This window comes from Eptesicus fuscus, chromosome 2, assembly GCF_027574615.1.
Source record: "Eptesicus fuscus isolate TK198812 chromosome 2, DD_ASM_mEF_20220401, whole genome shotgun sequence".
Classification (NCBI taxonomy): Eukaryota; Metazoa; Chordata; class Mammalia; order Chiroptera; family Vespertilionidae; genus Eptesicus; species Eptesicus fuscus.
In genome coordinates, this window is record NC_072474.1 from 61,284,774 (window position 1) to 61,309,225 (window position 24,452).

Below are 24,452 nucleotides of genomic sequence, written 5' to 3' on the forward strand. Positions count from 1 at the left end.
CTGGGACAAGGACTTAAGTATACCTTGTGCTGGTGAGCATGCTAGCCTTTCACTGCTGACCGAATTCCTGAGGCTAGGACCCTGCTATGTTCTTTGGAAGCTTAAACACCCTTTCCATAGAGGTAATTTGAGGGTTGACAGCTACCATTTATTGAGCACTTACTATATGCCAGGTACTGTGCTTATCACATCACTCATTCATTAAAAAAAAAAAAAAAACCCAAAAAATCAAAAACAAAACAACCCAATGAGGAAGGGATACTATTATTATTCTTATTTTATAAAAGAAAATTAATGCCTGGCCGGTTTGGTTCAGTGGTTGAGGATCGACCTATGAACCAGGAGGTCACGGTTTGATTCCCGGTCGGGGTACATGCCTGGGTTGTGGGTTCATCCCCAGTGTGGGGTGTGTAGGAGGCAGCTGATGCATGATTCTCTCTCATCATTGATGTTTCTATCTCTCCCTCTCTCCCCCTCTCCCTTTCTCTCTGATATCACTATAAATATATTTAAAAAAAATTAAGACTTACAAACATATGTAACTTTTCTTAAGGTCATATAACTACAAAGTGGCAGATCTGGGATTTGAATCAGGCCTCTAAATCCAAAAGTTCATGCATGTTCTTTCCTATGATGCTCTTCAATCAGGGTGCAGCTCTGCAATGGAGGGAGCATTGGGGTTCATGGCCGGCACCACTGTTTTCATTCTCCTGATTTCCAAGGTGAGGTAATTATACAAGGGCTTTAAACTGTCCTACCTGGGAATGATCAAATGTTTTTAAAGAAAGCCTCAGCTTGTGAATCAATAAAAATAAACAGCAATAACATTATTTAAATTCCACTTGGGTTTTTAGTCATTTCATAATAAAATTACATATAAAAGCTACACTTGAGTTGTCCTGATGTCCTAGGCCAGTGGTCGGCAAACTCATTAGTCAACAGAGCGAAATATCAACAGTACAATGATTGAAATTTCTTTTGAGAGCCAAATTTTTTAAACTTAAACTTCTTCTAACGCCACTTCTTCAAAATAGACTTGCCCAGGCCGTGGTATTTTGTGGAAGAGCCACACTCAAGGGGCCAAAGAGCCGCATGTGGCTCGCGAGCCGCAGTTTGCGGACCACGGTCCTAGGCAATTCTATTTTAAATATTCTCTAGAGGATTCTTGCCATATAGTTTGACTAGTAAGACCAATATATTGTTTTCTTTATTAAGGTATTACATATGGGTCCTTAACTCCCCATCCCCCCCCCCCCCCAATCTCACTCCCATTCATGCCCTCACCCCCCTGGTGTCTGCGTCCATTGGTTATGCTTATATGCATGGATACAAGTCCTTTGGTTGATCTTTCCCCCTTATCCCACCCTCCCCTGCCTTCCCTCTGAGGTTTGAGCATCTGATTGATGCTTCTCTATGACCAATATTATAGACTCACCACTTGTAAGCAAATCTTTTATTCTGAGTTCATAATTTGAGAATTATTGTAGTCAATTGTCCTAGCCAGTGTACTAAGTGGTTAGAGCATCATGGGTTTGATCCTCAGTCAGGGTGCCTGTGTGAGTCATTGAATTGATGTCTCTCTCTCTGTCTCTCTGTCTCTCTCTGTCTCTCTCTCCCCCTCCCTCCCTCTCTCTTCTTCTCTCCCTCTCTCCCTACCTTTCTCTCTAGGATCAATGAAAAAGTATATCCTTGGGTGAGGATTTTAAAAAAGGGAAAAAAAAGAATTATTGCTGTTAGCCTAAATAGTTTTATTTATTTTTTAAATTGCAGGTTTGATCTGCATGTGTCTAACTGCAGATCAAACCTGCAACCTGGGTACGGGTGCTGAGCAGGAATCAAACCCCACACCCTCCTGGTGTATGGGACAATGCCCCAACCAACTGAGCCACACTGGCCAGGACTAACCTAAATAACTTTAAAGAAGTATATATAAGATGTAGCAAATGAATTCTTGATACTACCTAAGTACTCATTTCCAATTTATTCTTATGTCAATTTGTATTGATATTTTCTAGGCTTTTAGCTTAATTAATAGAACTAATAGAAACTCATTATCCATTAATTAGAGGTCATCATCACCAAAATCAATAATTAAAATTAATAACAGCATCCCTCATAATTTTTTGCTAACTCTCCGTGCTGGCACTCTATAACATAAAGGGTGGAGAGTGAGAGATTTAAAATCAATAAGATATACACTGAGTGGCCAGATTATTATGATCTCTGAACACATAATAATCTGGCCACTCAGTGTATATCCTATATAATAAAAGGCTAATATGCAAATTGTCCCCTCGACCAGGAGTTCGACCAGCAGGCACGGCCAACCGCCCATGTCCCCCTACCCCTGGCCAGGCTGGCCGGACCCCACCCATGCACAAATTCATGCACCGGGCTTCTACTATATATATATATATATATACATATATATATATATATAGATATATACACACACACACACACACACACACACACACACACACACTAAGTGGCCAGATTATTATGCGTTCAGAGATCATAATAATCTGGCCACTCAGTGTAATTCTGGTATCTATTTTTTTAATCCTCACCCGAGGATATTTTTTCCATTGATTTTTTTTTTCTTTTTAGAGAGAGTGGAGGAGAGGGTGGGGGAGAGAGAAACATCGATGAGTTTCTCATATCGATTGGTTGCCTCCTGCACACACTCTTACCCTGACTGGGCACTTGTATGTACACAGTGGTTGATACTAAAGGACCACGTAAGCTTGATCCTTGAAGGGCTGTAAACAAAAGCAGCACAGTGACAAGAATGAATGCTGTCAAGGCTACTCTCCCCATTGAAAAAAAGAAACACACACAAACATAGAACCTTCAAACACACCAATCCCATAAACTCAAGTGGTATTTATTTCCAATTATGCCTTTAAAGGTGACTTTCTGTTTTCCTTTGAGAAAGATGTATTTGTTTGGCTTCATAAAAGCATTGTCTTATTGACATGTGAAGAACTGTTCTCCCCAAACTCTCACTCCTGAGAAACATGAGCTTTTCTAGAAAGTTATCATTACTAATGTTCACACATTCATCAAAATTGGACCTTGAAGCATTCTCATTTTAAAATTACTGTGAATGACTATGTTTCCAACAGGGAAAAACAATACTGTAAAAAGCAGAAGCAAAATTGTTATTTCATTTCTTCTGTCTCCTCCTCCTCCTGGTCCCCTTGCCCTCCATCACCTCTCTCTTGCTGCAACATGCCTTTGCCCTCCGTGTCCTTCAGAGAGAATCCCAAGTGACAACAGAACAGTCGGCCTGACTGAGAGGAGAATGTCACTTAGTGGTACACACTCTAGTGGTTTAACTGAGAGTGACAAGCCCCAAAGTGCAGTCACCCGGGGGGTGTGGGGGGAGAGGTCTGAGTGGGAGGCAGGTGCTCAGAAAATGGCATTGCAGGGGTGGGGCAAGTGGTTTAAGCCTTTTTCCTAACTCTCAAAGGGCAGGAAGACTTTCTCAGGTAACCGTCCAGCAGTTACAGAGACTCAGGCCAGAAGGACAGAGTAACTCAAGGCATAGCTGGTTAAATGTTTTCCTTTCCCACTTTGCCCCTCTAAGGTGCATCCTGCGTAGCAGACAGGCATCTGTGGACCTGGCCAGGCAGACCAGGGGGCTGAAGAAAGGGACCTTTTTACACGGTCCAGCATGTCCAGTGCCAAATCATCACAGAGCAAACTGAGCAGTGTCGAGGGAAGAATTGACAGAGCAGTTCAAAGGTTCCTGGTGATTCCACTGTATTTCATAGAACGTTTTACATTTCTTTTTTTGGTCATGGTAAGGTCTATTGGCACAAATAGCACAGCCACAAAGTATTCTTTTGCTTTTAATAACTCATCTTATATATATATTTATATATTTTTATATATCTGCTTATCTTCATTTCCTCAGCAAAAAAAGGGAAATAAAAATATTGATCTATAAAATAAGCTGATGATAACACAATGCCAAAAATAGCTTATGTTAAGTGCAAGGGGTGAAGCTTGAAAGCAAGCTAAATTGCAACAACATATTGAATTAACATTTTAAATACAAGACTTGCAATAAAATAATTCTTGAGATATGCTTCTCATTTTTAGTTTACTTTTCAAAAAACTACTCTATATACACATATCCAGTTGTAACACTTGACAGTAGCATATGGGGCGTGATATAACTTTGGTACACATTGCAGATATGGATGGGTAATGTCTGTAAATGATATTCCTTCACCAGTTAGAGCACTGTACAGCCAGGTGACCTGTCACCTGATCCCCCGTGATCCTCCCACAGGAACCCCAGATTCCTTCCCAGATCCACCAGAGACAGCCGGAGAAAGCCGGCTCACTGGATCCATATCGTGTTTCCTCTCTCGGTTCTCCTGGGTTCCACCGTCAGCTCCCCAAATGTGGAGAAAAACTGCTCCATTTCTTTCTGAAGCATGTCATTTCTTTTCTCAGCGTCTTCTTTCGCTCGCTCTGCGTTCCGCATTTTGATTTCTATCATTGTGAACTTTTTCCTCTCCTGATCCAGTTCATCATGGAGGTTCATCATTTCTGTTTCCAACGTCAAGTTTCGCTGCTCTAAGCTACAAAGGGTTGGGGAGGAAGTAAAAGAGAAAGCGATTTTATTCACGTGCAATCGGACAGGAATACAAATATATTTCTAAACTCTGTCTCTGCAAAGCTTAGGAAATTGGAGTGAGCCCTTTTAAATCAGTGAAGTAAGGTCCAGTGATTTGAAAGGTTTTTGTTGTTGTTGTTGTTTGAGGATTTGCTAAGATGAGTTGCTATCATGTTAACAAGATACCCCCAGACCTCTCTCAGAAGCACTTAGTTGTTATTTGGAAGGTTACATATAAATGTCAGCACAGAGGAGTCAGAAAGCCAATGTCACACAGCACAGAGCGGCAGAAGCAGAAGGCAGCCCAAACCACAAGGCTTCCTGGATCCTTACTGCAAACTGGGCTTTACTACGAGAAAGGGGGAAAGCCCAGCAAAGAGGGAAGAGAAGGGCAGCAATCCTATTTGGTTTCTAGGAGAGGAAAAATAACGATAGTAAAAATATAATTGTTAGATAGAGTCCACTGCTATGAACTTTCTGAGACATAGGAATCTTAGAAAAGTGGTACCAAAAGTAGCTAACGTACAGGCAGGAGAGTGGTGGAGGTAACATGTGGTGAATTAGTAATCCACCTGACATTCAGTGACAATGGAGTCCACCCAAGTAACCTGCAATCCCTAATTCTCACTGCTTTCCAAGTTACTGTATCTTAGGATCTCTAGATTTATATTTCTATAGATTGATAGCTGTATCCTTTTGGATAATTGTATGATTTTAGATAACTTTCTTGAAAACAGTTTTCTCCATAATCACTAAGTTCCAAAACATAATTTGTTGTTGTTCAAGGAGGAGTATTAAGCACTTGTTTACTATATGATGAATCTTAATAATAGTTCACTTTTTTGTGTCTTCTCTTCTGAGCGAATATCCCTGGGATATGTTTAAAGTTACCATGACACTAAAATTTGAATTTCAGAAATCTGATTATCTTAATAACAATTTTCAAACTTAAAATATCAATTGTTTTTGTTTTGTAATGTCTCATATGTTATTTCATCCAGATAAAAATAATGACACTTGGAAATAAACCTGTTCTTCTTTTGAAAGTAACTAGGATTTAAAAAGTTATTCTTCATATTCTCTAATCAGTGAGAAGGCTGCTTTGATCATATGATCACATTTTTTTTATATGACAACCTGGCAGTGTGCTGGTTGCAACTCAGAATTAGTCTACAATACATTCTCCTTGCTTTTTAAAGCTGTTTACTTTAGAAATAAAAATGCTGAAAGAAACTCAAGCATAAATACCAATGAAGACAATCCTTTAAACAGTACTGATACATTATACGTATCAGGCACGAGTATGAAACTTCCAGGACTCTAACGGCCTGAGAGGAATACAGAAGGGAGCCCCGCCCACTGCAGACATAGAGTGATGCTGGGGAAATACATAAAAACGTTTAAAACACATAGCAAGGTTAAAAGAAATACAAGAGCATCTTCCAATGTCATAACCGAGAAAGATACTCCAATTTAGAACAGTAAGTGGAAGCACACAAAGGGTATTGGTCCTGGATAGAGGTCTGAGGCAGGAGCTAGTTGTTTTTTTCTTATTTTTCACATGGGGGAGAAGAGGTCTCTGGTATAAGAGAGGAAGAAAACTGAGAGTGATTCAGATGAGAGCTTATAGCATTAATTATCTTTATACAAAAGGGACCAGAAAAACTCTACTCATGGGCCGAGTGAAGTGTCAGAATTGAATCAGCAAAAGAAAAAAAGTCAGTGTTAAGCTATACATTTTTGGATATGTCTCCTTGGGCAAAGGCAACAAAAGCAAACTGTAACTACATTAAACTTAAAAGATTTTGCAAAGTGTAGAAAGCCATCAATAAGAAAGACAACCCAACTTAATGGGAAAAATATTTGCAAATGATAAATCTGGTAAGTGGTTAATATCTAAAATATAACAAAAACTCATATAATTCAATATCAGAAAAGCAAATAATCCAATGAAAAAATGGGCGAAGAACCTAAATAAACATTTCTCCAAAGAAGACATATAGGTGGCCAACAGATACCTGAAAAGGTGCTCAACATCACTGATCATCAGGGAAAAGGAAATCAAAAGCACAATGAGGTATCACTTCACACCTACAGAAAGGCTACCATCAAAATGACAACAAATAACAAGTGTTGGCAATGGTGTAGAGGAAAGGGAACTCTCCTGCATTGTTGGTGGGGTTATAAATTAGGTACAGCCACTATTGGAAAGAGTATGGAAATTCCTCAAAAAATTAAAAACAAACTTATTGTATGATACAGCATTCTATTTCTGGGTATTTATCTGAAGAAAAAAAACCCAATAATTTAAATGATATATACACCCTATGTTCACTGCAGCATTATTTATAATAACCAAGATATGGAAGCAATGTAGGTGTCCATCAATAGATGAATTAATAAAGGAGTGGTACATATATACAATGGAATATGACTCAGCCATAAAAAAAGATTGAAATCTTGCCATTTGCAACAACATGGATGGACCTAGAGAATATTATGTTAAATGAAATAAGCCAGAGAAAGACAAATGCCATATGATTCTACTTATATATGGATTCTAAAAAACAAGCCCAGCTGGTGTGGATCAGTGGTTGAGCATTGACCTATGAACCAGGAGTCACAGTTTGATTCCCAGTCAGGGCACATGCCTGGGTTGTGGGCTAAATCCCCAGTAGGGGGCGTATAGGAGACAGCTGATCAATGATTATCTCATTGATGCTTCTATCTCTCTCTTTCCCTCTCCCTTCCTCTCTGAAATCAATAAAAATATATTAAAAAAACACAACACAATTGAAAAAAACAAAATGAAACAGAAGCCAGCTCATAGGTACAGAAAATAAACTGATGGTTTTCTGAGGGGTGGAGGGTGGGAGGTGGGAGAAAAAGAGGAAGAGGATTAAAAAGTACAAACTTCCAGTTATAAAATAAGTTACAGGGATGTAAAGTAAAGCATAGGAAATATAGTCAATCTACATATATAAAAGGCTAAGTGACCGTCTGACTGTCCTATACCTATGATGTGCACTGACCACCAGGGGGCAGACGCTCAACACAGGAGCTGCCTAGCTGCAGTGACTTGGCAGCAGCAGTTCTCGGGTGACGTACCCCGGAACCAGAGAGGAGGGAGCCCAATTCCTAGAGGGGCTGCATGATTTCACCTTCAGCCGTGGGTTATGGTCCTGGGGCACTGTGGGCCCCAAATCTGGTTTACTGCAGAGCTGCGGTGACTGCAGACGCCCTTCAACCATGGGAGGTTGGCTCCAGGGCGTGTCTGGTTGTCACGCCCAGTCCAGCCCTGGCAGCCATCTTCTAATTAATTTCCTTTCAATGTGCATGAATCTGTGCACCGGGCCACTAATAATATTATAATAACTATGTACTGTGACAGATGGTTACTAGACTTATTGTGGTGATCACTTAGTAAGGTATATAAATGTTGGATCACTGTGTTGTACACCTGAAGCTAATATAATATTGTATGTCAACTATAATTAAAAATAAATCTTAAAAAAAAAAAAATTAGTCAACTGGAAAACAGGTCTGGGAAAATTGTCCATAATGCCTCACAGAATGAGAAAGATAGAAATTTGATGTGAGAAAGAGAAGTTAACAGAGATGGAGCATGGATTAAGAAGGCCCAACATACTTGAATAAGGGTTGTAGAAACAGAAAGTTGAGAAAAATGGGAAAGATGAAATAAACAGGTGATAGATAAAAATATTCCAGAATTGAAAAATACATGTCCTCAAATCAAATAAAATTTGAAAGGTAATGGTAAAGATAGCAGAAAGTTACTAATCAAAATAAAAAATGGTATAGCAATGCTAATATCAGAAAAAATAGACTTGTGGGAAAAATGCATTATTACAACTAAAGATGACCATTACTCAATGATATCAATTCATCAGAAATATATAAACAACTCTGAACTTTTATTCACCTAGCAGTGTAGCCTCAAATAAGTCAATATAAAATATAAGAGTTATAAGGAGACATTGATAAATCCATAAACATTAGGAGAGTTAGAAGTTATAGATCTATCTGATAAAAATGAGGAGAAATGTAAAAGATTTAAGCAGCTTGATTAACAGACTTGCTCTATGGTCATATATAAAATCCCAAACCAATCATAAAAGAATAGTTTTTATAAGACCAAATAATTGATATCATAAAAATAAATTTCTCTGACTATAATACAATAAAGGAAATGGGGGGGGAGGGAGGGGAGGAGAACACTAAACTCACATGTTTAAAAACTACAAAACATATCAATAATTGATAAAGTACTATCCATCTATTTTATCTATCACCCATTGAGCTATTCAGGTATGTACATATGTATGTACACATGTATGTATCATCTATCTATCTAACCTCAATATTTGTGGGAGGAGTTAAAAAGAATTTGAAAGCGAAATGTGTACGTCTAAGCAGGAATTCCTGTGGCTTGGGCATGTGGCAGCTCCTCTGCCTACTTTGTGAGCCCCTCCCTTTGCCTGTCAGGTGGTAGGAATGCTACAGTGAAAGGGCCCAGAGAGATGCCACTCCATTGAAAAGTTCTATTATTTTATCAAAGTCTCTGAAATGCACCATAGACTCAGAACGTAAATGTATCACCAATGTCCTCGAACAGGAATATGTTCATCTGCAGCCATTCAGGATGATAACTTATTTCCAGGATGGAGATAACAGTTGAATCTTGCATTAGGATGAATGCAAGCTTCAACTGCTATCTCCTTTCCCAGTGCTAAGTGCTCATTTATCACCACGCACTGGCAGCGATTCAGAGTTCTGGTAGCCAGGGCTTCTAAACATCACATTAAGAAAGAGGAGTAACCTTAAAGATGTCGATGCCTTTTTCTTCTTATTTAAACTTCCCGTCACTCGGCATTATGTAGAAAAATTCAAATCAACTTTCCATTCAGCGAAGTTTACAAAAACGGCTTTCGAAAGAAATTTTTCAACTTAACATATAAATAGCATTTTAGTCTATATTTACTCTACCATAGCTCCTGAAAATAAGTATCTTTTGGCCTGATGATTGATAAACGGATGGGAAATGGTAAAATAAAGTCAAGTTTATATACGTAAAAGGAACCATGTGGGGTGTGGAGACATGGAAGCAGTTGAAGCAGGACAAAGACTGTTGTTCACCAATGATAAGGGTCTTAGGACCCCCACATGGGGAGAGGTCCACCCAACACATAGCCTGAGCCTGGGAGTGAGAACACTAGAGGGGTTCCCTCACACTGAACTGAGCCTCAGGCCTTCTCCTGACCTGGGAGCTCAGTGTTCTTTGCCCTATCCGATGCTGAAAGGAGAACATAAAAACAATCAGTTTTGCCTGGCCGGTGTGGCTCAGTTGGTTGAGCATGGTCCCAAGCACCAGGAGGTCACCGGTTCAATTCCCTATCAGGGTACATGCCTATCAGAGTTGTGGGTTGGATCCCCAGTAGGGGGCGTGCAGGACGATGTTTCTCTCTCATTGATGTTTCTCTCCCTCTCCCTTCCTCTCTCTAAAATCAATTAAAGCAAACAAACAAACAAACAAAAAAAAAACACACACACACAAACAAACAAACAAAAAACAAACAAAACAAAAATAGTTTTGCCATTTCTGTGACCTCAGCGACATGTGCATGTGGTGACTTTCAGGACAAGATTATATTTGTGAGCCCTGGGCTCCATTCTCCATGGCCTGACAGTCATGGCCCTGTGAACTCGGGACACTCAGACAATGCCCCTTTATCTTGCCTGGGTTGCTTTCCTGGAGAAGTTGCTAAGCAAACTTCTTCCTGCCTTGGCTATCTGATGAGAAGATGTGAATGGTTTTAGCATACCTGTTTCCTTATAAATCATAGTTTTTGCTTCCCATTTAGGCTACAATTTTCCTTGTCCATCTGAATATACTTCATGTCAACATCTTCCTCAAAAACCTTTATGGATTCTTAGAGTAAAAGCTAAAGACTTCATCTGATCCCCAAGATCCCATCACCTGTTCCCTGTTCCCTCCCTGAGCTCCTTGCCCAGCCCATCTCACAGCATTTCCACCTGCTCCTCTCCCAGGTGTCTGCACAGCTTCCCCTCTAACCTGTCACAGGCCCTGCCCTTAAAACTGCTCTTCACCAACTCTCTCCCCCCTCTTCCCAGTTTTACTTAGCAGAGGACCTATTTTACTTATTTATCTGTCTTCTCTCCTACAATGGAGGCATGTTCCGTGAGGACTGAGTTTATATATGTTTTATTCCCTGCTAAATTCTCAGGGCCTGAAACTGAGCTTGGCAGATAGCAGACACTCTCTCAGCATTCAACAATCAAAAGAATAAAAAAAAGGTCTGATTATTTTGACAACTTTAACCTCATGCCATCCTTTTCCTGTCAGTGAAAACAGGCTCATAACCCTCCGTTCATTCCCCTCTCTGTTCCTCTCTAACCAGCCTCTAGCACAAACCCTCACAGCATCACTGAGTACCTCTGCTGTGCAGGAACAAGGCTCAATGGTTTCTTACCTGCTCTCATGGGAAATACTACTAGCATTTAATTTTTTTCATATGAAGAAATCAAGGCTCACAAGAGGTAAAGTTAACTTTCCCAAAGTCCCCCAGTTTACAAACGGGGAAGCCAGGCCTTGAAGAGGGGACTCTGGCTCTGGAACGAGCATATTTAACCCCCTGTGTGAGTGTGACCAGTAGGAGGCTCTCCGGCAGTTATGAGCTCCAGATGCTCCTCACCTCTTTATCTTGGACTCATACTCTATCTTCTGCTTGGTCATTTCCTGCTTCAGGCTGGACACTAGACTGTGCAGTGCACTGTGGTTGCTGCTGTTGTTGCCCACAAACGTCTCACTGTTGTCGCTGCTGCTGGTGGCACGACTACTTCGACCTCCCACACTCCTCCGGTCACTTTTGTTTTCATAGTCCCCAGGGTGGGAAAGATCGTCCTGCGGGGGCCCATCCAGAACAGGGTCCTCAAAGTTCCCACCATAAAAGTCTTGTTCTGGACAGGTGGTGGTGGAGGAGCGACAGGAGTTGGAGTTCTCAGGGAGGGAGATTTCGCAGGAGGAAGTGGACCAGGTGGCACTGTCAACACTCTGTTTGTCATCAAGGTTCATCATGGAGAACTGCTGGTGGACGTTGTCATAGGTGGAGAGCCTGTTGTGCTGGCCTGACTCTCCTGTGTGCTCTTTCTGCTTGTTGTCTCTCAGCGTCACGTAGCCATTGGGCAGCCAGGACATGCCGCGGCTGTTCATGGGGTTCCCCAGTGAGTCGGTGTTTAATATGCCCATGCGCACCGTTCCATTCTGTACACTGTGGGTGCCCATTTTGGTGCCGGAGCCCTTCAGTGATGAGGTCCTTCTGGCCTGTAAGCTCCCATTGGGGGTGGTTTGGGCTTTCTCAAGACCTTCTGCGTTACTGCTGCTGAAGGACCCGTTGGTGACAATCCCACTGCCCTTATTGAAGGCGGGATTCTTTTTGACCATAAGAGGGGGGCTCCTGGAGACATCCGGCTTGTGAACACTGTTCCTTGGGCTGTTAGTTTTGCTGCCTGACAGAGCTGTGGGGGAGCCATTATCTATGCTGCTTCTCTGGGGAGATTCGGACTTCTCCCAAGAGCACTGCCTAACAGGACTGTCCTTGCTATTATTGTTCTCTTTGTTCTGTAGCTGACCCACGCTGGTTTTCTTCTGAATTTCATTGTTGTTGTTGCTCATTCCGTCTTGGGGCTTGCTTTGCAGTTCTGCATCTTTGGGGAAAAGACGATCATGTTTGCTAATCATCATTGACATCAATTGCTGGACCACCACAGTGCCTAGAAAACAAAGTCATATGAGTGAAATAGTTTTGATTTATTCCCCATTTTGAAAGTGATCCTTAAAGGACCACATTTAGGTGAACATTCAACATTATTAGTAGCAGTGCTGAACTATATTCTTAATGATGATAATGGCAACAGAAACTAAAATTTCTTGAACATGTACCATGAACTCTACCAAGCACTTAAACTTTTGTTACAGCAAGTAAAATAACTCAAAAAAAATGAATAGAAAAATTGATCTATTATCAAAAGCAGTAATTTATTTAAAAATTAATGGGTTTGTCAGATTAATGGTATATTAGCTGAAATTCCAAATACATTTTTACATATTTCTCACTGATTTACAATCTGGGCTCCAATCCCTTAAAACTGGCTGTCACCATAAACCAGGCTTCTAAACTAGTTTCCTTACTTGGGGGCCATAATTTCCCTAAGAATCTTCTTAAGTATTAATGTTATTCATGTACCCACAATAAAGCAGTTTAGGCTAATGCAAACATCAATCATCTTTGCTTTGGCTTGAACTGTATTAATTTGATATAAACTCATCTTATATCATGTTGATGAAAGTTTGTAAGAGTAATTAATGTCTGATAAGTACACATAGGGAATAAATTTAAATTTTAGTTAGTAAATGTAGTTTCTACATAAAATACTTAAACCATGATATCTGGTGAGGAAAATGATGACAAGGGCTCTTGACAATGCAGATTTCCACAGAAACAGCTGCTAATTGAGTGGCTGTCAGACTTACAAACCTGACCTGGTGGGGAGGCCACTCTGTAGCTTAAAGCAACACCTAGGCGAGATTTGACTCTGAATATAAATCAAATCAAATTTTGCATAGGAAAAATGTGTTATATCTCTCTCTGTTCTGCACATTTCTTCTGTGATGATTCAAAACTTATATTTAAAACAAGGATCTGCCATGTGCCAGGTCTGGTCCTGGATCAATGTTGCTGAAACACTAATATTTATGCAAATTATTTGGAGATTCTGTCAAAGTGTAGGCATTGGGTGGGGCATACGACTTTACATTCCTAACCAGCTCCCAGAGGACACCAGCAACAACAGCACAGGAGCAAGGGCCTCACCTGGAAGCTTCGCAATTCCAGGGCCCCCTGAGGGCCTTCTGAGTCAGGATCTGCATTTTGACAATATCCCCAGGGTGATTTCTGTGTTAGAGTCTGAGACACACTGTGCTACATGGAAATGTTTCACTTACAGCGTCTAAATTAAGTTTCTCAAAAGACTGTGAGATAGGACTTAACATTTTTCACATGAGAAAACTGGAGCTCAGAGAGGTTAAGCTTTTGCTCAGGGCCATCCTAATATATAAAAACCCTGGGTCGTAATGTCCGGTAACAACCAAGGCTCGACCAACTGGAAGTCAGTCCTGCAGTCAGCGCTGCAGGCGTGGTGCCCCAAAACTGACTGCTGAGGGGGCTGCAAATCAGGGCCAGAGAGAGGCCTGAAGAGAGAAGCAGGGACTGATCCATTGCCTCTGTGGCAGCTTTAGATCAGGATTTGTCTCTCTCTTTCTCTCCCAGTCTGGCCAGCAGCTGCACCTCCATTTCTCTTGAGGCCTCCACTGGGGCTGCTGATCAGCCCCACCTTTCTCATCAGCCCCATTGATAGGCCCAGAGATGCTGACTGGCATAGAAACCAACCAATCAGAACCAAATCTGGGTGAAGTGTGATGTACCAATGGCTCCCTAGGAGGTGGAGCTTTTGATGCTGACTGGCATAGAAACTGACCAATCAGAACCCAATCTGGGTCAACTGTGAGGAGTTAATGGCTGCCTAGGAGATGGAGCTTTTGACTCTGACTGGCATAGAAACAGACCAATCAGAACCAAATTGGCCAGCAGAGGAGGGCAGTTGGGGGCGAGATCAGGCCAGCAGAGGAGGGCAGTTGGGGGCAAATCAGGCTGGCAGGGGAGGGCAGTTGGGGGCAAATCAGGCAGGCAGGCAGAGGCAGTTAGGGGCAATCAGGCAGGCAGGCAGGTGAGCGGTTAGGAGCCAGAGGTCCCAGATTACAAGAGGGATGTCTGACTGCCAGTCGGACATCCCCCAAGGAGTCCCCGATTGGAGAGCATGCAGGCTAGACTGAGGGAACCCCCTGCTCCGTGCATGAATTTCGTGCACCGGGCCACTAGTATAGATAATAAGTGACCTAGATGAAATTTGATGCTTCATCTTCTTACTACATATAGTTCTTGTTCTACTATATTTCAGCTCTTGTATTTAAACTGTAGTAATGACAAGTAAACTTTATGTTTTTCTAAATAAACTAAATATAAGACAGTTATTAAATCATCATCAATAGTTACAGAGTTGTGGAAGAAAAAAGCCATCTTTCTTCTTAGTAATATCTGAATTTGTCATCCTACTTCCAATGCATGCAACAGTGACTCTGATGAAAATACTTTGGTAGCGCTAAAATGGCTGTCAACACTATCACCATCATGTACTGTGTTTGAAGACATGTCTACTTAGTTCTAGTTTACTATTTGCCCTTAAGACAGGCACACTTTACCATGTCAGCAGGCTCTCGTGTATAGACTCTGCCTAGAACTATGGGAAAATTTAGCTTTTTCCTGTCACTGAAATATTAATATTTGAGGCATCCCTGCTTCCCGTCGAAGCTGTGAACTCTGTGGGGCATTTAATTGTAAAGGGACATCCCCAAGGTCTCCAGGGTGAGTCTGTGGACAGCAACACCAAAGTGTATCAGCCACAATTGTAGAGTGAGTGTCAGCATCCTGAGATTTAGAAATCCCTTCTATTTGGGGAGGCTTTGCTTTTATCTTGTCTTCGGGATAATAAATGGCAATAGTTTCTTGTAAAGGGACTTCTCCCCCGCTCCATTTTTTATAGCTATTTAGGAAAGATTAGCTTAGTGGTTATGATGAAGCGTATCACTTCTTTCCCTTTATATTTCCTCCTTTCTGTCATTCTCTTCCTTAGAATGCTAATAAGAAATATGAAACCCAAATGAGGTCAGAGTGCTTATAATCACCATTCTGAAGAGTCCAAGCAAAGTCAGGAGCCTCACTGTGCTACACCATCCAGAAATACCCCGCTCATATAATTTTATACAGGTTGAACTGGAATACTACTTTAGGAATTTTTCTTCATAAGCATTGGATAAGAATTCAATTTTCCTTTAAAGTTGCCTTGAAACTTTAAAGTACACTTATGTACACATATATAATATATATTTAGTATATAGTATGTATTTAGTATATATAATGTATATTATATCTACATATCTTTGGCATTATTCTATGAAATTTAGTTTCAATTTATTTAGTTTTTGCAAAGAATACCCTCATACATGTCATTTTGCATGTGTGCAGGTATCTGTAAAATACATAGTGATTTTTGACAAATACCAGTCCAAGAACCACCACATTATCATAATATAGAAAATTCCCTTGTGCCCCTTTGTAGCCAATTCCTTACCCCCAACTCCCACTTATTGCAACCACTAATCTGCTTTTTGTCACTAAGTTTTTCTATTTCTATAATTTCATGTAAATGAGATTATACAGTGTGAGGTCTTTCATGTATAGGCATTATTCACTTAGCATAATAATTCTGACATTTGTCCACATTGTTGCATGTATTGGTAGTTCATTCTTTAAAAAAAAAAATATAATATATATATATATATATATATATTATTGATTTTTTCATAGAGAAAGGGAGAGGGATAGAGATTTAGAAATATTGATGAGAGAGAAACATCAATCAGCTGCCTCCTGCACACCCCCTACTGGGGATGTGCCTGTAACCAAGGTACATGCCCTTGACCAGAATCGAACTTGGGACCCTTCAGTCCACAGGCCAACACTCTACCCACTGAGCCAAACCATTTAGGGCGTAGTTCATTTTTTTTTATTGCTGAGTGGTGTTCAACTCCATGGCTGTAGCTCAGAATTAAGACTTTTCATGACCAGACCAAATTAAAGCAACAGGAGAGATTACTTTGCTGCTCCATTTCCCCCCTACTCTTTAAAAAAACCTACTTGTCCACTTGTGCACCTATCCCATGCACATATTATTACTGTATTTAGAGAAAATTACTTTTCTCATTGGGCATCAGGTTTCTTAGGGGGCAGAAAGCGGCCTAGGACTCCTGTTGAAAGGGGTTCTTCGGTGCCCTAGGAAACTCAGAGCTCATGGTTCTGCTTCTCTGCGGAGCAGCTTTGCTCTCTTCTGTGGTCAATACTGGCAGGGGTAGGGGGAGGGTGGACCATGCAATTTTTATAGGACTTTTTTTTAAACAGCAACAATAAGAGTTCAAACAAAAAGACAAAAAAAATCACTGACTTCTGGGAAGATGGTGGCAGCATAGTATTGAACCTCCCCAAATCCCCACATAAAAACAGAGCAACTAGTTAGCAAATCCCAACTCGTGGACAACATTCACAATAAAACTTGGTGGCAAGATATCCTCCCAAACCTTATAAAAGAAATTGCTGCAGACAAATCCCTGTTGTCACAAGACATGCATGGTGTTGGCATCTGTGTGAGAGGAAGCAGGAGGAAGAAATAACGGGCCAGAGAACAGAAAATCCCCGAAGTATAGGAATTTGCTGCAGAATGCGAAGGGCTAATTTAAGAACAGCAGGTGAGACTGGGAGGGAGTGTGCCTAATCCCATAGAGACAATCTCTCGGCAAGCCTGAGGAAGTGAGAGCCATCTAGCACCTGTGAACTGTCAGCACTGGCAAGCCAGAGCGCCTTCCAAGCTCCACATGGGGGGGAAACTCTTGCGAGTGGAATCAAAATCAAGCAGGGAGGACTAGGACAATAACGATGAAAGGAAGGGAAGGTTAATTAAAACCAAGGATTGGAACTAAGCCAGTACATCTTAGAAAGCAAGCTGCCATATTGTAGTACTCTGTGAAAAACTGAAGATTTGGCTCTGTGAAATCAGAGAACCTAACCTGCACGCTGACCAGATCATCTACACATGCCTGGCTCATGACAACATACATTTGAAAAATTCACTGAGCAAGGCAGATCCCCCAGATGTCGGTACCTTTAATTTTAGAGTATCAAAGACATTTAATTGTGTCACTATCAACACAATCTCACCAGAGGAGTAGCTAAATATTAAGAAGCAGTCAAGCTTAAGGTGTTAGATAAAAGTTTTTTTTACTTGTTCAAATTTCATCAACGGCAACACATTCTGTCAGAGATTTTCTTAAAGTAAAAAGATGAACTTAGTTCACTTTTGAGAACCTGCCTGCCAAAAGCTCACGCCTGCCTGACTATCGTTTGTCCATTGCTCTCTGAAGCAAACATGAAGCACCACGGAAAAACAGTCAGTGTAGCTCTCAACTCAAGTAATCACACAAAGGCATTTCCTTGAACTGATTATTGTATGACCTTAAAAACGGTATGTGGAAAAAGCGCTTTACACACAGAGCTCATCTCTCCACCAGATTGTTCTCAAGGTGGGTATTTAGTACAGTTAATATGTTCTACTGTCTAACAAAAACATTCTTAAGTAAAATTTGTATTTTTTCCTGTTGCCAGTGCATGGCAGTGAGAAATGTAATGTAATGATGCTAGTGGAGTTTGGTACCCCTACCTTGATTCCCACTAAGGTAGTTATTTATTTTTTTTCCCATCATTGCTTTTGCACCATCAACACAAATGTCAACATAGTGAAAGGACAAAAAACATCTTGGTATAACATCTTAGTATTTTTATGAAGGTATGTTTGAACTTGGAGACCTCCAGAAGGCATCTTAGGGGCCCCCAGGTATCCTTGGACCACATTTTGAGAACTACTAGGCTAGAGAGACAATAATGTAAGGACCAGTGATGATCATTAAATGCATAGTTACATATAGAACTAAGACTGGATAAGAACTAAAAGAAAGAGAGTATAGTATCTAATGTGTATATGTAGATATAGTATAAATATCTATAAATATAAAAGCCTAATATGCAAATTGTCCCCTCGGGAGTTCGACCAGGAGACTGGGAGTTCAATTGCTTGCTATGACGTGCACTGACCACCAGGGGGCGGCACAGAATGAAGAAAGGCCCTGGCAGCAGCTGAGGAAGAGAAGCACCGGTGGCAGCCGAGGAAGGGAGGCAGCCAGCAGCCTGGGAAGGGAGGCCCAGAACGGCAGCCGGAAGGAAGGCTCTGGCCAGCCACCAGAAGGCCCCGATTGGCCCTGATCGCTGGCCAGGCCTAGGGACCCTACCTGTGCACGAATTTCATGCATTGGGCCTCTAGTAAAAGGAGAATTAAAAGATCACATATAAAAAATTTTTAAATGTTTGCAATAATCATACTGGTATTAATAGTATTACTATTGTTATTCTGAGACTATTATGTATTTGATAAGAGGTGGAGAAATGATTATTTATCAGATATTTGAATTTTGTAATTTCCAATGTCTTTGAGAACCAGGATTCATATTTGGAAGGAGATAAAACTATAGTGGAGAAAATAATAAATTAAAACGCTATAGACATGATTTTGAATTGGAAGTACAGTGTGAACTTGGGAGGCAGTTTGTCTTTAACATATGAAAAACTGCCTGGTGTGTATGTATGTATATACATATGACAAACTGCCTTGGTGTGTATGTATGTATATTTTACATGTAATAAGTATGTCTGTAAATAGCCAGCAGAGGAGGGCAGTTGGGGGCAAGATCAGGTCTGCAGGGGAGGGCAGTTGGGGGCAAGATCAGGCCAGCAGAGGAGGGCAGTTGGGGGCAACCAGGCCAGCAAGGGGAGGGCAGTTGGGGGCGAAATCAGGCTGGCAGGGGAGGGCAGTTAGGGGCGATCATGCAGGCAGGCAAAGGGATTAGGGGCAATCAGGCAGGCAGGCAGAGGCAGTTAGGGGCAATCAGGCAGGCAGGCAGGCGAGCGGTTAGGAGCCAGAGGTCCCAGTTTACAAGAGGGATGTCCGAGTATTTATATCTACTTGCTCTGTCCACTGAAAGGTCTAGAAATGACCAAACCAGTAGCAATGAGCATTACTGGCACGTGTATCTTGGTCTTAAAATATCATTTCCCACTAAAAAAAACTTTTTTGAAAATTGGACTCTTTGGAAATTGGTTGATTCAGGTTTGGGGCAGGAAACATATGAGTCTGGGAAATCTGAAATACTAAAAAGAAAGGAAGCTACCAAAAGCAATTCAGGTCATGTCAAAAGGACTGGGAAGGCTAGTTGAAGGGGCTTCCATTGGCCAAAGATGGAAAACAGTAATTACAAAGAACAATAATTACAATGCATTGACTAATGAAATAGATTTAAATACATGAGTTCATAATTATATTTTACAAATAATTTTAATAATAACATTTATAATAGGAATAGAATAAGAAGGATGAGGAGGAGAACTCACTGTTAGAGAATGTTAAAGAAGCCACAGCTTGATGGACCTGGAGAGTATTATGCTAAGTGAAATAAGCCAGTCAGAGAAAAACAAATACCAGGTGACTTCACTTACATGTGGAATCTAATGAACGAAATAATTCAATAATCAAAATAGAAACAGAAGCATAGATACATAGAATAGACTGACAGCTGTCAGAGAGGTGGGAGTAGGGGGACTGGGTGAAAAAAAAGTAAAGGGATTAAGCAAAAAATTTATATATATATACATAGACACAGAAAACAGTATGGTGATTACCAGAGGGAAAGGGAATTGGGGGGTAGAAGAGGGCAAAGCAGGATAAATGGGGATGGAAAGAGACTTTACTTTGGGCAATGGGCACATGATGCAGTGTGCAGATGATGTTTTGTTGACTTGCACACTTGAAACCTATATGGTTTTGTTAATAAATTCAGTTAAAAAGCAATCTATTTCCTTATTTAAAACCTAATAAAGGGAAAGACTCAAGCAGCATTTATCCTGTCTTTTATTAATGAAAGCTAACACTGGGTTACTAAGTAGTAGATGAGGAGAAGAGATTTTGTTTGTTTGTTTATAATAAAAGTGTCCCAATTATTAAGTTAAAACATTATGATGCTACAATACGGATGAACATTGAAGACATTATGCTAACTAAAATAAACCAGTCACCAAAAGACAAATACTCTGTGAATCCACTTACATGAGGTATCTACTAGTAATAAAATTCATAGAAACAGAAAGTAGAATGGGGTTGCCAGGAGTTGCGGGAGGAGAGGCATTATATTTAATGGATACGGAGTTTCAATTTTGCAAGATGAAAAGAGTTGTAAAGGTGGATGGTAGTAACTGTAGCATGACAACATGCATGTACATAATACTACTGAATTGTACACCTAAAAATGGTGGCAAGTTTTATGTTATGGATATTTTATCACAATTTGTAAAATTGAAAAACAATTATAGAATTAGGATATCACCGTTTCAACATCCAGTGAATTAATAGTTTTTAGAATTGTACTAAGATCACACAAAATAAAGATGATCACATGTTATATAACAAAATCTATAGCCTTGCTAATATTATCAGACATGAGTTTGATCCAGGTTCTAATTTATAGAAAATAGAGGGCAGAGGACTATGCTAAACTGCATTATGAATATGCAATCAACAAAATTCAGACTATGGGAAACTATATAGTTCAGATAACCTAATTTTTCAACAAATTGTAGGGATGCTGTATATTATAAGATACTTAAATCTATACTAATAAAAGGGTAATATGCTAATTAGACTGGGAGACCTTCCGGACATCCTTCCGGACAAAGCCATGGTGGCAGGGCCAAGGTAGAGGTGGTTAGGGGCGATCAGACCAGGAGGGGAGGGCAGTTGGGGGTGAGCAGGCTGGTGGCGGGGAGCAGTTGGGGGCGAGCAGGCTGGTGGGGGGGCAGTTGGGGGTTAGAAGGCCAGCACTGGGGGGCAGTTGGGGGCGATCTTGTGGGATCGGGCTTAAACCAGCAATTGGACATCCCATGAGGGGTCCTAGTTTGGAGAGGGTGGCTGAGGGACATCTTTCCCCCCCAACCCCCCGCCCTCCTGTGCACGAATTTCGTGCCCCAGGCCATTAGTATATATATAAAATAAAAGAATAGTAAAGGGTATGTTGGGCCGGTGTGGCTCACTGGTTGAGCATTGACCTATGCACCAGGAGTCGTGGTTTGATTCCTGGCATGCAGGAGGCAGCCAATCAATGATTCTCTCTCACCGTTGATGTTTCTATCTCTCTCTCCTTCTCCCTTCCTCTCTGAAATATATATACACATATATATATGTATATATATATATATATATATATATATATATACATATATATATGTGTATATATATACATATATATATAAGTGTGTATATATATATATACATATATATATATATATATATATATATATATATATATATATATATATATGTAAAAGAAGCCCACGGTAAATAAGTAACATTGTCTTATAGAGGATCATATTTTTCTACCTCTTAAAATCAGTTAAATAAACCAAAATTAATAAAAAATCATATTACCTTAAAATAGTAACTTTTGAATTTTCTGAAAATTACATTGGACTCAAAAGTGAATTTGAATTTTCTAGTTCTTGTCTAATATTTTACAGATGACTTATAGAAGTTCCATTCATTCTTGTAAGGTTACTGAGGAATCAGTCAATTATTATGTCTAGTAAACTTAGAAAAAAGTCTGACTCCCAAAGAGAAGATTTTTTTCACTTAAAAAACCTGAGAAAATAAGTGGAATTATTATGGATTTACTTATTTCCCTCATCTGCTCAATAAGTTCAGGCCAATCAAGAGACAGTGATTTTTTTAATGAGGGTATAAGATAATCATTTACTTACCCTCCATGATAGTCAAAGGATCTTCCATTTTGGGGCGCAGGATATTAGGGCCAAAGACAGTGGCCAAGTTCTGTGCACTCATTTTGTTAACTCCCGAATAGGACTGTACTTCATCCAAGAATCTGTTGGGTGTAAGAATGCGAACAAAACACAATGAGGTTAAATTTGCCAATGGGATAAAATGAGTCATCCGATATAATAAAAGGCTAATATGCAAATCAACCAAACAGCAGAACGACCAGTTGCTATGATGTACACTGACCAACAGGGGGCAGATGCTTAACGCAGGAGCTGACCCCAGGTGGTCAGTGCACTTCCACAGGGGGAGCGCCACTCAGCCAGAAGCTGGACTCACGGCTGACGAACGCAGCGACGGTGGTGGGAGCCTTTCCCGCCTCCGCAGCAGTCACACATCCTGGACTGTGAGAGGGCGCAGGCCGGGCTGACGGACCCCCACAGAGTGCACAAATTTCATGCACCAGGCCTCTAGTTATAAAATATTTATAAACTCGAGAATGTTAAGCGATGATTATGCAGGTAAAATTATTTAGGAATTCAAACATCTCTTAATCAAATGTGGAGAAAATATGTTGCAAATTATTAAGAATCAGACTTGAGGAATCGTATGAGATATCACCTCTGGCCTGGCTTGACTTGGTTTTCTCTGTCAGTTACAGAAACAAATGTTTGGATAATACGAATATGGACCTAGATTGAAGAATATGAGTTCCCTTCTGACGCCTCAATAAAGTATTAAGTATGTGTATTCAATTTGAGAATTATAAATAAGATCATCTGGTACAATCCCTTATTTCAGAGAGGAAGAATCACCCCTCTTTGTGGAGTAATTTGTGAGCTTTCCATTTATAGTCTGTTAAAAAATGAGATCCAACATTTTTAAAATTAAAACCTCATTTCTACTGACGTGAAAATTACAAGCAGAAATTGTTTCAATTTATTAGGTGCTAAAGAACAAGAGGCATGAAATCAGCCTTTCCCTGAATGAGTTTAGTGGCAGGGGTTGTTTTTGTAGTCTTTCAGCATTTTTTTTTTTTCATTCCCTCTCCCTTCTTCACTTTGGCAAGAACTTCTGTTTTTCATGGCTTACAGATTTAACCGATAAGACAAAAAAGGAAATGATGAAAAATAACAGTTAACTTATTTATGTGTTATTTAATACATGTTGTTATGTGTCAGTCATTGTGCTAACTTGTGAAATTCTCACAGCATCCCTGTGAGGTAAGTACTATGACTGTCCCCATTCTACAGGTGAGACACACAGGCACCAGAGAGGTAAGTCTTTTCCAGGACACGGAGTTAGGAAATGGAAGAGCTGACCTTTAACCCCGGTGTTCTGACTCTAGAGTTCGTGCTCTTCATTACTACACCATGACTTTTCAAAAAGGTGCCCATTTCCACATGTTCATTACTGTTATACAGACTGAACTATAGTAAAACTGAAGGACAAAAAGCCAAACGACCATTTCTTATTTGAAATAGCTGAAATTAAAAGTCTGCTTAAATGTTTCAAGAGAAGTTAAGTGTTTCCATTGTGAAGATAAAGACTTGCAATACGGTTCTCAAAGACTTTACCCCTTCTACTTAAAGAGAATTTAACCTTTTTATTATCCAGTACAGTAGTGATCATTTAAGATACTCTGCAGTCGTGTCAATCATCAATTTCTTTATTTAAATTTAATACGTTTTGATTTTATGTTTGGCTTTTTTAAACAGGAGCACAGACATGGTGCCTCCCATCCCAGGCTCTAAGTTAAATATGGTCGCTGAGAGAGAGCTCTGCCAGGCACAGCTATTTTTCTAACAGAGTTGAAGTACAAATGTCTTTTCAATGAGTCTGAGGTGGGAGAGGAACTGAAAGAAAATAAAACGCAGTGAGCACTTATTACATATACACTAATTAGTTAAAAATATAATTTAATTTTTAAAACAAATGTGTGAGATGTGTGTTGTTACTATCATTTTACTGATTAGGACTCTTAGATTCAAAGATAATAAGAAATTGCATAAAGATAAGTAAGTAGTCAGTGGTAGAATCTGGCCTCCCATGCAAACCTTTGTCATGCCAAGGAGCATGTTCCTTCTCTTGACTAAAGTTCAAAGTAACTTGACTAAAGTTCCTTTACTTGACTAAAGTTCAAAGTAACATAGCTTTAATATGTGGAGCTAAGAGAGATTTC

General features: G+C 40.2%; 1 protein-coding gene across 3 annotated transcripts in view; it reads right to left on the reverse strand.

The window, feature by feature from the left end:
• Positions 1–2,747: 2,747 nt before the first annotated feature.
• ARHGAP24 (Rho GTPase activating protein 24) overlaps positions 2,748–24,452 on the reverse strand; it is a 460,097-nt gene continuing 438,392 nt past the window's right edge. For all 3 annotated transcript variants that reach the window (XM_008143589.3, XM_028148297.2, XM_008143591.3), the window contains 3 exons: positions 22,255–22,376; positions 11,368–12,445; positions 2,748–4,598 (listed from right to left, as the gene is read on the reverse strand). In XM_008143589.3, the coding sequence (XP_008141811.2) occupies positions 4,355–4,598; positions 11,368–12,445; positions 22,255–22,376 (1,444 nt within the window). In that variant the 3' untranslated portion in view covers positions 2,748–4,354. The remainder of the gene's footprint in view (positions 4,599–11,367; positions 12,446–22,254; positions 22,377–24,452) is intronic.